Source organism: Cygnus olor, chromosome 2, assembly GCF_009769625.2.
Source record: "Cygnus olor isolate bCygOlo1 chromosome 2, bCygOlo1.pri.v2, whole genome shotgun sequence".
Lineage (NCBI taxonomy): Eukaryota > Metazoa > Chordata > Aves > Anseriformes > Anatidae > Cygnus > Cygnus olor.
The window spans coordinates 91411964-91426283 of NC_049170.1; the positions used below are offsets into that span (position 1 = coordinate 91411964).

General features: G+C 41.9%; 1 protein-coding gene across 6 annotated transcripts in view; it reads right to left on the reverse strand.

Annotated features, from left to right (window-relative positions):
- The window catches only part of EPB41L4B (erythrocyte membrane protein band 4.1 like 4B), a 174467-nt gene that overhangs the window by 48097 nt on the left and 112050 nt on the right, over window positions 1-14320 (reverse strand). For 4 of the 6 annotated variants that reach the window (XR_005817370.1, XM_040548998.1, XM_040548996.1 and 1 more), the window contains 2 exons: window positions 10959-11084; window positions 7409-7483 (listed from right to left, as the gene is read on the reverse strand). Coding sequence is in view for 5 of the 6 variants with exons in the window: in XM_040548998.1 (XP_040404932.1) it covers window positions 7409-7483; window positions 10959-11084 (201 nt within the window). In the remaining variant the exon portion in view is untranslated. The remainder of the gene's footprint in view (window positions 1-7408; window positions 7484-10958; window positions 11085-14320) is intronic. The other 2 variants (XM_040548999.1, XM_040548997.1) reach the window with 1 other exon arrangement.

The window sequence follows — 14320 nt, forward strand, 5'->3', positions numbered from 1 at the left end:
ACAACATCCATACACTTAGGATTATACATATGTTTATTTAAAAATATTCCTGTAAGTACCCCATGAAACTACAATGTCCAAATGCCCACTCTGCCCAGATTTTAAAAGCACAGATTATTATTATTTTTTATCATCTCGAACTGCTGAGATTCGCTGTGATAAGCTACAATGTACAATGTATAGAGAGCAACAGTGATAGGAAGAGTTTGGGCCAGGATAAAGGAGGAGCAGCAAAGGAATACTGTTATTGTGTTTCCCCCAGAAGGCATATGAGTAGAAATAAGAAAAAGCAACCTGGGCAAACATGCTGATATTTGAGTTTTTCTTTTAATTGGAGTAAAACAAATATTTATGTAGTCTCATCAAAATCATGCCAACTCTCACAGCTTTTCATTCAGTCTTTGACAAATTTATTGAAAAAAATGGGATCCCCTACATATAATCACACTGCACATGCAGTTCACAGAAGATCTCACCCACTACTACTCCCTGCTAAATTACAGAGTCCCGTCTCTCCCATACCATTTGTGTATAGAGTAGAAAATACTAGTATTGCAGAATGACTTCCATGAAAATTACTTGATTACCAAGGAAACACCCAATTCAGGCAGGTGTTGTTAGATTACACTCTTCAACTGAGATGCAGGGTTCCACAATCCACATGTAAATGCCTGTGTCAGGGCAACACTGCACCCCTCTACAGAAAATACTGGCTGAAGACACAAGAGCTCTCCAAATCAGTAATGGACTTGGCAGGCTCTGACATTTCCATTCTGCTAAATGGATAGATGGAGCTGATAGAGGCCCACAACAGAGTCATTCTTCAGCTTTCAACATCTGAACCAAAATAATTTGAGGACATTGGTTGAGATCAAATTGCATTAAATGTGTCAGTTTCATCCTATTCAAAAAGGATGAGACAGGTTCCTTCAAATCAAATCAAAGGACTTTAGAGGCATGTAAAAAATTGTAAATTTACGAAGACTTTCCATTCAACACAAATTGATATATTCCATTTTAGGGTACTCACAAGAAAAAGAAAGGAAATCAAAGCCTGAGTTTCTTCTTTACATTACTGATGAACTAAAAAATACCAAGAGGATGCTCCGTGCTTGGGGAAGTCACCCAAGTTGTGATAGTTTGAGGTTCATTTCCCCCTTGTGCCGGGGTGCACAAACCCCCATTGCCACTTCACAGGTCATTATTTACCAGAGCTTCAGCTATGGTGGGAACAGGCAGTGCAAGCTGGTACACACGATTAACTGTATAGGCAACTAAACTGGGGCCACAGGGAGCCTGGCAGAAAGTGAGTTCACTCCTGGGACACCTACAGCCAGGACAAGTACCTGAGGTGATGGACTGGGGAGTATTTTGACTGAAGTCCCTCTTAACCCTCCCTGTTAGAGTTTTTGAACCTTGTATATTAATACTGAAATTGTCATCAATATCGTCAGCAGGTCTGTCTCCAGAAAGGAGAACAGGACCCGTAATAGGTACTGGGGAAGCTCTACCCCAGCATAATGCTTTTACATATTTGTATTTAATCTCCCTCATCCAGAAGTCTCCAAATCCTGGGAGAACGATTTAAACATTAAGGAGTCAGATAAAGGGGGGCCACAATTACACCATTGTCACCATTGTAAGTCAGACACCAAATGTTTTACAGTTGAAGTGCTCAGTGAATTAGCATCATGTCATGAATAATTTCGGGACCAGGAGTGTGATTTTTTAATTTTAAGAAATTTGTAATTGTAAGAAATTCAGCTCAGTTCTAGAAAATCTTTTTCTTTTTTTCTTTTTTTTTTTTTTTTGTTTCCTACTGGCCACCCAGTAGCTCTGTCTAGACTAATATTTAGTCACAATCTAGTGCTCTCTTGAAAAGAAAGAAAATGTTTTATTTTTTTTTTAAGAAATTGAGAGAAAGCATTGAAAATCACTCTTTGTTGGCATAGATGAGCACTTAAGTAATTTTTCTTTGTTCTGGAGAAATTACAATGCTTTTTATAAAGCTGTTGGGTTTCTGAAAGCTGTAAACATGAATCCAGCTGTCAGAAACTTAATACACAGTGTCTTCTCTCACACTGATGTCTTAGCAACATTTTATTGTTAAGTCTGACAAGCTAGCTGCTTATTATGCATCAAATTGGCTATCTTTTAAAACCCTAATTTTTACTTTATTCCAATTTTCACCAAATTAATTGAGCTGTATTTTAAGATGCACTTGAACACAACAACAGAAAAGCGAACATGGGGATGGAAGATGCAATGCAGAGGCTGCAACCAAGAACGGAATGATTAAAATTGCACCTACTTAAACACCATGAGATCTCATTAGCCAGTTGAGAGAGCTTCACTGTATTATTCCCTAATAACTGGCCCTTGGTTTCTTTTCAGTTCTGTGACTACATTATCGTTCTCTTTTGACTTGTCTGCATTAGAAGGTTAAGCCTGCTTCTCAAGAAGTGGTATACTCCTCAATGGCATGGCCAGCATCCCGAGTAACTTCCCTTTGTATTAATTTTCTCCATTATGACTCATGTTTTAGAGAACAGAAGAGACTGGTGTATCTACAAATAAGTACTACAAGACCAGTGAGTAAGTAATCTCACTATAGACTGGAGGCTGTCCTCCTCATTCAGCAAATAACACTCAACGACCATGCAAAGACATCCTCCACCTTACTACAAAGATGTGACCCATAACGTAAAACAAGAGTTACACTTGCACACAACACGCACACTCTCACAATAACGTGCCTAGATGCTTTGAGCTCATGTGCTAGGGACAGGATTTGGATTTCCACAGCAGTGAGCCCTCCACCCATGAAACCAGCTAGTTAAGCCAAGGCAAGCAGGGAAAAGCTGGTGGGTCTCCATCACCCACAGAAAGTCCAGCACTGAGGTGCATAAAAGGACAAAGGCAGTGCCATGGAGCTGCTCAGACTTCCCTAGCTAAGGCAGATTCTCCCTCATCCAGAGGCTGCTGCTCTGAGAGGAAGAGGTCTCAGGGCACATGGGGCATGGCAGACCTGCAAATATCATTTACACGGAATCAGATTAATTTGATAATTACCCAAAGAGAAACAAGCTGGCTCTTCTGGCTACCAGATTGCAAGGCAAACAAAATTAAGTGTTGAGCCATGCAATCTATCCACAAAATATCATTCTCCTTTTCTCCTCTCTTACCTGCACTAAGCCCAGAGAAAAAAAAAAGTTCAAATTTAATATGCCATAAACTTTCTCAGTAGTGCTAGAAACGAAGTTAAAGCATTACTTTCTCAATCTAGAGACAAGAAACATGCACAGACAGAAACACCCTTGTATGGGATCTCTTCATAGGTGACTGCTAAGAAACATTAGTTTCAACAAAAGATGAAAAGAGGATAAAAACATTTGAGTAACACCAAATTGTGCTCACAGCTGTCTAAGCAATCTACATACAGGCTGCCAGGCTGGCCCTTTTCAATTGACTGCTGAGCACTCAGCAGCTCTGATGCTGTCCCAGCAGTTGGATCCCTTGGAGCCTTAGAGAGGGGAAGGGACATTCCAGGGACACCACTTCGGACACTGCTGAGCTTTCCAGCAGGAGTGGGAATGCTTTTGTCACACAGGAACAACTGTATGTCTGAATTCATAAGCCCCAGTGGCTGGATTTGCCTAGTGAAGAGCAGGTCCCTCTATTTTTTTGGGAGGGAAGAGCTAGCCCCAGGAAGATGGGCAACAGGACCTCGAAATAGGGTGTGGTTGCACCGGGTGTATGCCGAGTAGGACAATGTAGGAAAGACCAAATTTTGGCTGCAGCCTTCCAGGTGCTTCTGCACAGACAATTAATTCTGGCTGGGACTTTGGGCTGATGAGCCTCCAACAAGGCACTGCACAACATGGGTTCCAGTCTTCAGAGTTCAACCAAGCGTCCTGGGGAGCTAGCGCACTGTGTGTCCCTCCTCCACCACAAGGGGAATCGCTGCAGCTCTCATCTAATCCACAACAGGATTAATTTGAATCAACAAAAAAGACCTAATGAAGAAACAGATCACTGCAGCCAAGGGTGAGGGTCAGGTTCTTGTCCGAGAAAGAAAGAGGCTGAAAGGCTCTTATGAAAAAGATGATGTCTCTTAGCAGTTTCACAAAGTTCTCAGCTACAGAAAAGAGGGAGGAATGACACAGCTTTCACGTTTGGAGATCTTCAAAGGTAAAGAAGCAATGGTCTCAGTGCAGTGGTCTGGAAACATTTCACCTTGTTGGCCCTTTCTAGCTGTGTGATGATGCTAAGCAGGCCTCATGCCTAACAGGTTTTTCAGCTCTTTTTGTCAACATTTTTGTCATTTGTCAACCATGCTGATTGTTGGCTGATCTCATTAGATAATACGGGCTAAGCAACACGTCACTGGGGAAAACATCCTGCCAAGGTAAACCTACCTTGGTGATTTAATATGTCAAACGAATCATTTCAGGCAGAAAAACATACTGTTTAGGTCTCTTGGGAATGGACCACTGTTTTTTTTTCCCCCTGAGCAGCACCTAGCACCACACATCTCCCAGGCTATGGCAGGGCTCCAGCACATCACCACAATTAACAGCACTCGTCTGATCACGTACTGGCACTTACAGACGTGCCAGGGAGAAGACGTAACCCACATATCAACGTGTTGTCACAGTCTTGTGACACCGCTGCCGCATTTGCCTCCAGCATCCCGGGGAATAAATTAAAAGTTTTCCCTCTTTCGGACATCCTGTTTATTTAAATCCTCCCTGCCCTCCTCAACAAAGCTGAGGCATCCTTCCCTCAGCTCCTTCCCTGTCTTTGAGGTATCATGGCTGACACACTTACAGTGAGCTTCCGTGTATCATATATTGATCATCCTGGCCCACAAGCATTCAAAAACTTGTATTTTTATACCTCTGACACCTTTTCTTTTCTGTAGCCTCACTGTTAAAGCTGAGCAAACCTGTTTCCCTTCAGAGACTGAAGGCAGGGAATGTGAAGCCGAGCCATTTTTAAATTCCATTGTTATGAACAATTATAAGCAACGTGATTTGCACTGGATGTTGTTCGAGCCGAGAGTCCCAGCGCGATTGCTTCTCTTTACTTAGCCTGAAATCTGCTGGAGCGTTTATTGCTCATCCACGTGGGTGACTAACAGCAAGGGCTTCGGCAAAGCACCGCGTACATCAGGAGCTGTACAAGCTTCCCCCACAGTGTGAACACCTCAGCTGTGACCTGCTGCAAGCACATAATTCCGGTCCTGATCTCCACACGAAGACTGACAAATTGTGGGGCTGCTTTGTGCTGTGAATAAGGATGAGCGGAGGGAGGGAGGAAGGAGAGGGAAGCAAACAAGATCTAATTCATGATGGAAAGAGGTTAAAATGTTGGAAAAGCTGATGGTTTCGACGTACTTAAGTCAACATCTAGTGAAAGCTGAGAACTCCTCTGGGAATCCAGAAGAATTTGTTTAAGTCCTATTATAAGAAAGATCGCCTAAGATTATAAATCCTCAAGTGTCTGCCCCTTACCTACTCTATTTTCATTCATGACCTGATTAGGATTTGAATCCAGATCCCCTTACGTGAATAAAGCTCCAAAGACTCAGCTTATATAAAGTTAGTGAATTTTTTCTAAGAGCACAGGGCAAACACACCCAGACTTTCACGTTGACAAGGCCTTACACTTAAATCTTTCCTTAAAGGGCAAAGCACAATGAAAACAGAAAAGAATCATCAAAAATGTAGCCAAGGAAGACTAGCACTGTGAGTCACCTCACTTAAGCACCCTTCCTGCCATAAATAATGCATAGGTCCCAGTCTCATTTACATTTGTAGCCAAGGCTTGCATCTACGTGGAGCGTACAGGCTGCAGGATGACACCTGTACCCACACAAGTCCTGAGACATTTTCTGTATGAGGCAACCTGAGACAGCACAAGCAACCTGCACTTCTTCACGTATTTGCAAAACTTAAGGCAAAACTACATTATCATCAGTCTGTACCTGCTTCTAGGACAGGGAGGAAAAACAGAGATGGCTATCGATGCTGAACTAAAAATTTACATGTGTATAAGCTTATGAAGAAAGGTAGTGTGTGAAAGAGGCCAGTGGAGTGACCATCCCTTTGTTCAGTGTAAATGTCCCTTTCTTGACTGTGAATCAAGGCAGGGGAATCAATTGCTGAAGAACCCAAACCTGCCTGAACCCAAGGATACCCCACCTTGGCCAGGAGTTTCCCTTGGGGCTGATAAAGCAGTAGCAGAGATGTAGGGCATTGACCGGTAGTGCTGTGTGTGAGAACGAGAGGAGAAAATCCCAGAGAGGAGAAAATCCCAGAGAAAAGGCAGAGCAAACAACCTGAGCAAGAGCTGGGAGGGAAGCCTAGAGCCCAGCTCCTGCGGTCAGTACTGCTCTGAGCAGTGAGCAACTGCTCTTGTTGTGGGGAGGGGAGTAGGACACTCTTTGTAAATAACTCCACATATCCAAACTACCTTTTCCCACCAGTTTTCTCTTAGCAAGCAACCCACAGTGCTCAGTGATGAACAGCTCGGTAGGGAAAGGGGTAATGTCACCTCTGTTTTTGTCTTCCACAACTGCACTGCAAAAATGTGTCTTAAAAATGAGCTTGGCCTTCCTTGTCTGCAGAGAAGGATGCAAGCCATGCAAAAATCAGCTGCAGTAGAAGTCTGTGTGAAACAGGAGATCAAGTGCGTCATGATGATAACCTTACTTACATCAACACAAGGATTTCGGAAAGCCTTGGTAACAGGTGGAGAATACAAACACCACTTGCAGAAGACGAACCACTAAAACACAACACACATTTCCCACCAAAAGAAAAAGCCCTGCTGAGATAGTTGTACATTTGTTCAAGAGCCTGTGTTTAATTCCAAGAATAATTAGGATTTGCCCAGAGCCAAAGTGGGTATAAATAGCAACTAAAACCTGCTGGTGTCTTTTGCCCATCAGTTGGACCATGAACTGTTTGGCAAAAGGGACTCTGTGATACTAACAAGTCATCTGATCAACCACAGCATATCAGCACTGATTCATGCAAGCTGCAAAGGGGTTTTAAATGCCAGGGAGAGCTGGTCTTTTGTATTCTGGCAGCTCCTCATCGCTGCTTTATACCACTTGCTCTCAAATGAAGTCTGGAATAAATGAAGAAAAAAAAAAGTATGAAAAAAAAAGTAAAAATGTCAGGCGCTTTGCAGTGTTTAGTGCTCCCCTAGAGCTTAATTATGTGGGAACTGTGATATGCAGTCTGTCAGCTGGAAGGTGGCAGACCCCCATGGCACAGTTTCAAGGGTGTGTTGCGAAATGCTGCTGGTTTGCTCCAGACCTACAGATACCTACAGCATGGCATGCCCCGTGCGAACAGCAGATTCCCACAGTCACGTGCAGGTTCCTCAAGTTTCTCACCTGTGGTGTCTGCAGCAGCGTGCTCCTGGATTCGGTTCCAAGCATCCCCATGCATGCTGTAGTTTGATTCTCCAGCTAGCAGAACGGCACATAAATATTTTCATCTTCACCAAATAAACAAACTCACTCCTGTTAGTTTCCTGCTGCTCCATAACTCTAAACCACATGCAGGGCTCAGTGATTGGCACCATAAGCTTACAAATTTTCCGTCTCTAAGTCAGCACTATTGCCATGGGAGATGGTACATTGCCCCCTAGGAATGTGATAAACAGCTCTTCACCATAATTCTGAAATGAGGCACTGCAAAGACCATCTTGCAGTACGTATTTTCAAATGTATTGCATAATTTTCCCTGATTTTATATTTGAGATCATGAGTATTGGAATCATTCATTTCTAAGGCCCTCTCTTGTGTTGGTGTCTAGTTGCCAAAAAGAAAGAAAACTACATAAAATTTCCTGCCTCTGTTTTTATTTTCCACTCACAAACATTTACTCCATTCTCAGTATTAACAAGGAACATTTTCTTCTACTACATGCAGGAGATGCCTTTATAATCTTGTCACATCCTGACGTTAGTAGCATATGGTATTGAAAATATTCCCACTGCTTAGAAGAGGGAGCTGGTACAAATATTTCAAGCAACAGTTTGGTAATTTTGGGTCTGATCCCACAGTGCACCAATATTTTTTTTCACACTTTTACACCTATATATATAATGACAATGCCCTCATGAAACTTCACAAAGGATGGGTTAGACCACAGACTTTTGGGGATTTTCAAAAAATATATTAGTAGATATTCTATCAAGCCATTAAGAAAACGTTTTATCTCAAACATTGTGTGTATAAGACAGAGTCTGGTTCTTTCTTCTTCCTTTTACAAGGTAGAGGGGAGCAAATCCTCAGCTTCTTGTGGTACCGTGAAATAAAGATCTATGCTCTATATGAGGAAAATTGGCCTGTCTTGCATTACAGCAACTGAAATACAGACTGTCCTTTGTAGAACCTAGATATACTTCTTGCCCTGGCTGCCCTGTATGTTGAAATATGACAATACAGAAGACAAGAGATGAGAAATTGGAGGGGCATGCTTTTAAGAATAAGGCCAGAAGGCAGGACTTCTCAAGGATTTACTGGAGTCAAAAGACAGTGCTGGGCAGAGGGCAGCAGGGTTAGTCCTCCAGAAGTACTGGGCAGCAAGAGGTATCAGATATGGTGGTCAAAGAGGGGCATGATCACAGCTCTGAAGGAATACATGGAGTTCAATGACTGTCTGCTACGGAGAAACTATTTCTTATCTGCTCCTTCAAAAGGATGCTCTAAGTGTCTCTGGGCAGTGTAATGCCATCCCCGCTCTCTTTTCCCTGAAGGTGACTGAATTGCCACTGGGAAATGGTTTAGCTACTGGTATCCAGTTAGATTTTCATGGAGGGGGGAACAGAGGAGACAACTGGGTGATTTTATGGCATGCTGGTAAGGTGGTTTACCGGGACCTCCATGTAGCCCCCTCTATCCTCCTGCTTTCTAGGTGATAGATGGTAGGTTTCTTCTCCCTCCTTCACAGTCTATCCTTTTGTCTATTCTTCCCAGCTACAGCTTCTTACTGTAACAGTTCACCACTGCCTCATCTCTGCCTACTTATTTTTGCAATGCAGCTGGGAAGGGTAATCGCACTCACATGTGACAGGAGGAGTGTGAACTCATCTCAGGAGCACAGGCAATTTTGTGGCTAAGCAGGGAGCTGAATGAGGATTTCAAAGACCAAGGTGACATCCTAACTTACTGGCTACCACTTTAAACCATGCTTCTTTAGCACTGAAAGCTAGAGGGATTTCAAACTGAACTGCATGCCATTATATTTACACAATATGTGCCATCCTGAAGCAGTCATCCTTCCCCTCCTTCCTCCTGAAATCATAAGGCTTTTCTCAAAGGGGCAAGCATACAGACATGTACTTAATCCAACCTGACTGCTAAAGCCTTGTGCAAAACAACACAGGTGAGAAGGAAAAAAGGGATGCTCAGCTTGCTCCGAAACTTATTTACAACATAGCAGCAGCTGAAGAACACAGTTATGGCATGATGAAAAAGCAACCCAGGATGTTCTCTTGGAAAACCTCAGGGTAAAAATTAAGGCAGGGCAGGTGAATTGAGAGATGCATATGCTTAGCACATTTCCTTCTTGCCTCGGTAATGCTGTACTCTGAATGCAGCGGCATGCATTGCTTCCAGTCTTTAACTATCCAATCTAACGTGATCATTAAGCATATTCTGGGGAAAATACAAATGTGAGAAATATACCATGACATCCTATAGATAAAGGACCTACAGGAAAAACAGAGGGCAAATCCAAGGGCAATCAGACAAGAAACAGGCTGCATAAAACACAGCTGATATAGCACTGAACTCAGAAAGAGGTGATAGAACTGCTTTAAGAAAAGAAAAAAAAAAATAAAAAAGAAGAAAAGGAAGAAAAACCCAACCTCCTTCCCCTACATGCTACCAGATTTATGGTTTCTGTTCTTGAAATCTAGGGCAGTCAGAACAACCAAATTTTGATACTTCCTTAGGTCTATCTAGACCAGATGTAATCTAGTTCTTAGACGAAAAATCTGCCAGGGAAGGGAATAACAAATGCACAAATATGATTGTTAACAAAATCCTTCGCAGGGCAAGTTGACCTGCTGTGTTATTGTGAAAGGAAACAAAGCAATGGCAACACCAACATAATCCGTATTCAAAGAGAATAGTATGCACAAGGATACCACAGGAACTTGGGATAAGCCATATCAATCCTTCTGTCTCTACTTTTGTTCCTAAAGCATTGTTTGGCTTTACTTTTGGCACAAATAGCATTATCTTCTGTCTGCTAATTACACTTGCAAAGAATCACGGATTTTAGGTTTCACTTAGATGTACCTCTGACTGGGAAATCATATTGTTACAGTCTTGCTATCCAGCAGGAGTTTTCAGTTGCACAACAATATTGCAAAACTTGTTGTGGTGTTTTTAAAACGTGATGTATCTAAACACTGACCAAGCAGTGAAAATAGCAGCTTGAAATTTAGTAGAAGGTACACAAACAAGTAAGAAAGCAATAGACTAGCTAACATTTCACATTAGACATCTGAAGCTAATACCCTAAAAAAAAAAGCCTCATTTGGATGCATAGATATTATCTTTATAACATTCTTAACCATAGTTTCCACGAGTGGTGGGCAGCCTCAGAAAACTCCAGAAGTTACTGCTTCTCGGCTGCAAAGTAAGCAACAGCTAGAGTGACAGAATCAAATCGTGGAGATTTCCTGGGGCTTTCTCTCCTATTTTCACAGTCTCTCTCAGCTGTATTAATCACATCAGTTAGGACAAATTTCCTATTTCCATCATATGGATCACGGTGACATACCTCAAGAAAGTGTAGAGCAGCTAGAGAAAGCTAGGTCAGTGTGGTCACTCTGATAAAATAAGGTGTTTCTTCAGGAACAGTGTTTTGGAAAACTACTGTAAACTATGCCAAAATTAGGAAGTGGAAACATCAAACACAGATTACCTGGGTGCCTACTCTAAAAGCAGCTTCTACTTGAGCTTTAAGGATGTTGCACTTCATATGATCAGGTACAGAGGAAGGTGACACAGGGGCATGAAGAGTCTTTTCAGGTACCTTTTTCTCTTCACCCTGTATTTTATGTAAAAGACAAGCACAGTGAAATATATTAGATGGATATGTTAACAAGATGGCCAAAGGTCAGACTTCTACATGTAATAACTTGATTCACCAATACCGGATAAAAGTTAGATGTTAATACCCTGATAAATACATTGCACAATAAAAATTCTCAAAACATTTAATGACTTGATACTTTTATCAAGACACATACAAAAAAAAAAAAAGCCATCAGAGAAGTCTGAGCAACAGAGGCAAGAAACTGGTGCACAGTGCTAAAAAACATGGAAAAAGCTCAGCCAGGCTCTGGAGTGGTTGCCAAACCTGTGATCATGCCGAAGAAGCAAAGCACTGTATTCAAAACATCCCAGGCAGGTAGAAGTGGGAAAGTTTCACAGCACTAAACTATGGTGAACATCGCTTTCTTACACCCCTCTAAGAATGTAAAGGGGCTTTGCAAATTTAACCAGAGGGATTTGATCTCCGCTTAATTGCAAGCCACGCAAAATCTCCTTTATCAAAACCAGAAAAACCCAGGAAGTTTAAACATTGCTGCTGCTGCTGCTTCCGCTTGATGTCAACCCCTTGCCTACTCAGTGATCTGGATCAGAAATCTAAAGCCTCAGGACAGCTAGCTTAGTGACCTGTTCAAACATGACCTAAAGGTTTTGTGACTTGAACAAACAACATCCAGCAGAAATGCCAGCATGAATAAACTTTCCATGCAGAAAAGAAGAAAAAAAAAAAGAGAAAAGAAAAGGACAATGTAATACTAATGCATAAACAAACAGGGTATGGATGAGACCAGGCTTGTAAATGCAAACTTTTAACCTATCAAACTGTTGCTTCTCATATATTTTTAGAGAAGAATTGAACAATGGCATAACAGTCATTGCTAACTTTCTTCTTCCTTCTGGAAATGAGACCTGACTTACAACCAAATGACGGCTTAGGTTATGCATTCATCTTCCTCTTGCATCTCTGCAAAGAGTGAGTGGTTGTATATGCCTGGACAGAATAGACATATAAAGCTGTCATTCAGATCTCACTGTGCTTCCTGCTAACCTGTCCAGCTGGAACAGGTACAAGGCATCAGTAAACCAGGTTCAGAGTACCCTTGATGTTAACCTCTAGCAAAGTAGTTCAAGACAGAACTGGCACATTTTTACCTATTAATTTGCCATATGATTAGCCCTTATGCTTCAAAACCTGTCTTCTTCATCCTTCCTTCTGCACTCCCCTATGGCTATCCACTGGCTGAGGGTAACTAAAATCTTTCTGACCCTCCTCTCAGGTCTGAGAACAATCACAGACAAAAAGGGGGACACTTTCTGCAAGTTGAGAAAATCACAACTGGAATTATGTTGCCTGAGACTATTCTGCAAACGTTACAAGGGGAAGAGACAGATCTCTGCAGAACTCTGTTGAGACTGCAAGATATTTCTTCCATGTTCACAAAGTTGGTCCAGCAGGCTCCTGCATCCAAAATGTCATAGCCGCCAGGTATGATTTTGAACAACTTCCTGCTAAACGATTGACCATCCTGAGATTTTTTTTCCTCTTTATTCTTTTTTCTGTAATAATTCTTATATGTTTATTTGCCAAGCCACATTTACTATTTTTAATGGAAGATATTTTTGGACATTTCATTCTCTCCACATTCTTCCTAAGGGAAAAAGAAAATACTTAAAATGAAAAGTGACAGCTTCTGGCTGGAGCAACTTATGGAACTGTAGCCATCTATTTAGTCTTGAATACAACTACAGTTCTGGCAACCATCTGAAAAAGAAAAAAAAAAAAAGACGTATTCATTTGTCAGGTGTTTTTTTCTGGGCTACTGATGAAGCTAGGAAGTGGAGATAACCAAAAGGAAAAAAAATGAACTGTAAAGAAAGCACAACCTTCCCTCAAGGAACAGTCACAGTGCACTCCTATACTCTTTAAAAGAGCTGTCATTATTGTCAACTTTTAATAGCTTTGATTTCTAACAGCAGAAAGAATAATGCACTAAGCAATGGCGTTTCCAAAGGCAATGCAAAATCCCACCTTTGTTTTAACACTGGATACTAATTAAATAGCATTTCAGCCAAGCAGCATTAAGCAACTGTATTTCACTAGCTAAATCAAGACAACAGATGCTTGTTTAGGACACTAACTTGTTTCATAACTTTAAAAGTTCCCAAGTTCTGTCCACCTGTCCATATGAATATTTTTCAGTCCTTATGTTCTTCTCCTGCCCGATTTCCCCACACTGACCAAGAGAAAGACAAAAGCCCTCAGGGCTGCCCTGAAGCTGGGAATCCCGCAAAGGTCCAAACCTCCTGCTGTTCTCAAGATCACATCAGACTATTTCACGTAGTTGAGTCTGTCACCACGTGGGGTCTGATGCATGAGTCTCACACTGAGATTCTCATAACCAGAGATGTTCAAATGCTTGGTGGAAAATGGAAAGGAATGGAAAACCTTGCTGGAAAATGGAAAGACGCTGCCACCACAGGAAGTTACAGTCTTTTAAGAAACCGTTTCTGGGCACTCGGTTCTGCATCAACCCTTGTTTGGGTCAGCCTACAAGAGTTTCAACCTTCAAGCAGGCAAAACTTGCTTTGCTTGCACCCTGCCAGGAGCAGCAGCAGCTCTGGTGACTGATCACACGTGAAGAGCAGACACTGCTGCAGTCGACTGCTTGGCCTCGTCCTGCTCCCCGGATGCTGAGCCAGCAGCCCAAGGCCCCCGCCCCTCCTTGCCCCCCAAGGAAATGTGACTGCATGCAAATGCCACATGGGGCTTGGGACTGCTCGACCTGACCCAGATCTCCTCTAGCTTCTGAACTTATCTGAAAAGGCAAACGCTTCTTTGCGTAACAGAGTTTCTGCCACAGTGCAGCACACCTGAATTATCACTGAATTCAGCTCTCACACAGCTGATTAGCTCAGACTATTAAACATACATTTGCAATGGCACCAAAGATCCAGACTTAAGGTGAACTCCAATCACAGAATAAAGTAGTATCTCATTACTTCAGACTATTAGCATTTCTAAGCACCTATAGAAGTTCCTATTGTTCCTTAATGTCGCTAATCTATACATATAACCCTGTTCCTCTCCTAACTCAACTCCTGAAGTGTAATTGTCATCGAGAAGGAACAAAAAAATTCATAATTACACAAAACCACACAGTACCTTCTACAGTTCATTTTGCTAGTTCATAAGAATATTAAAGATCTAAAACCTGACTGCATTATGGAGTC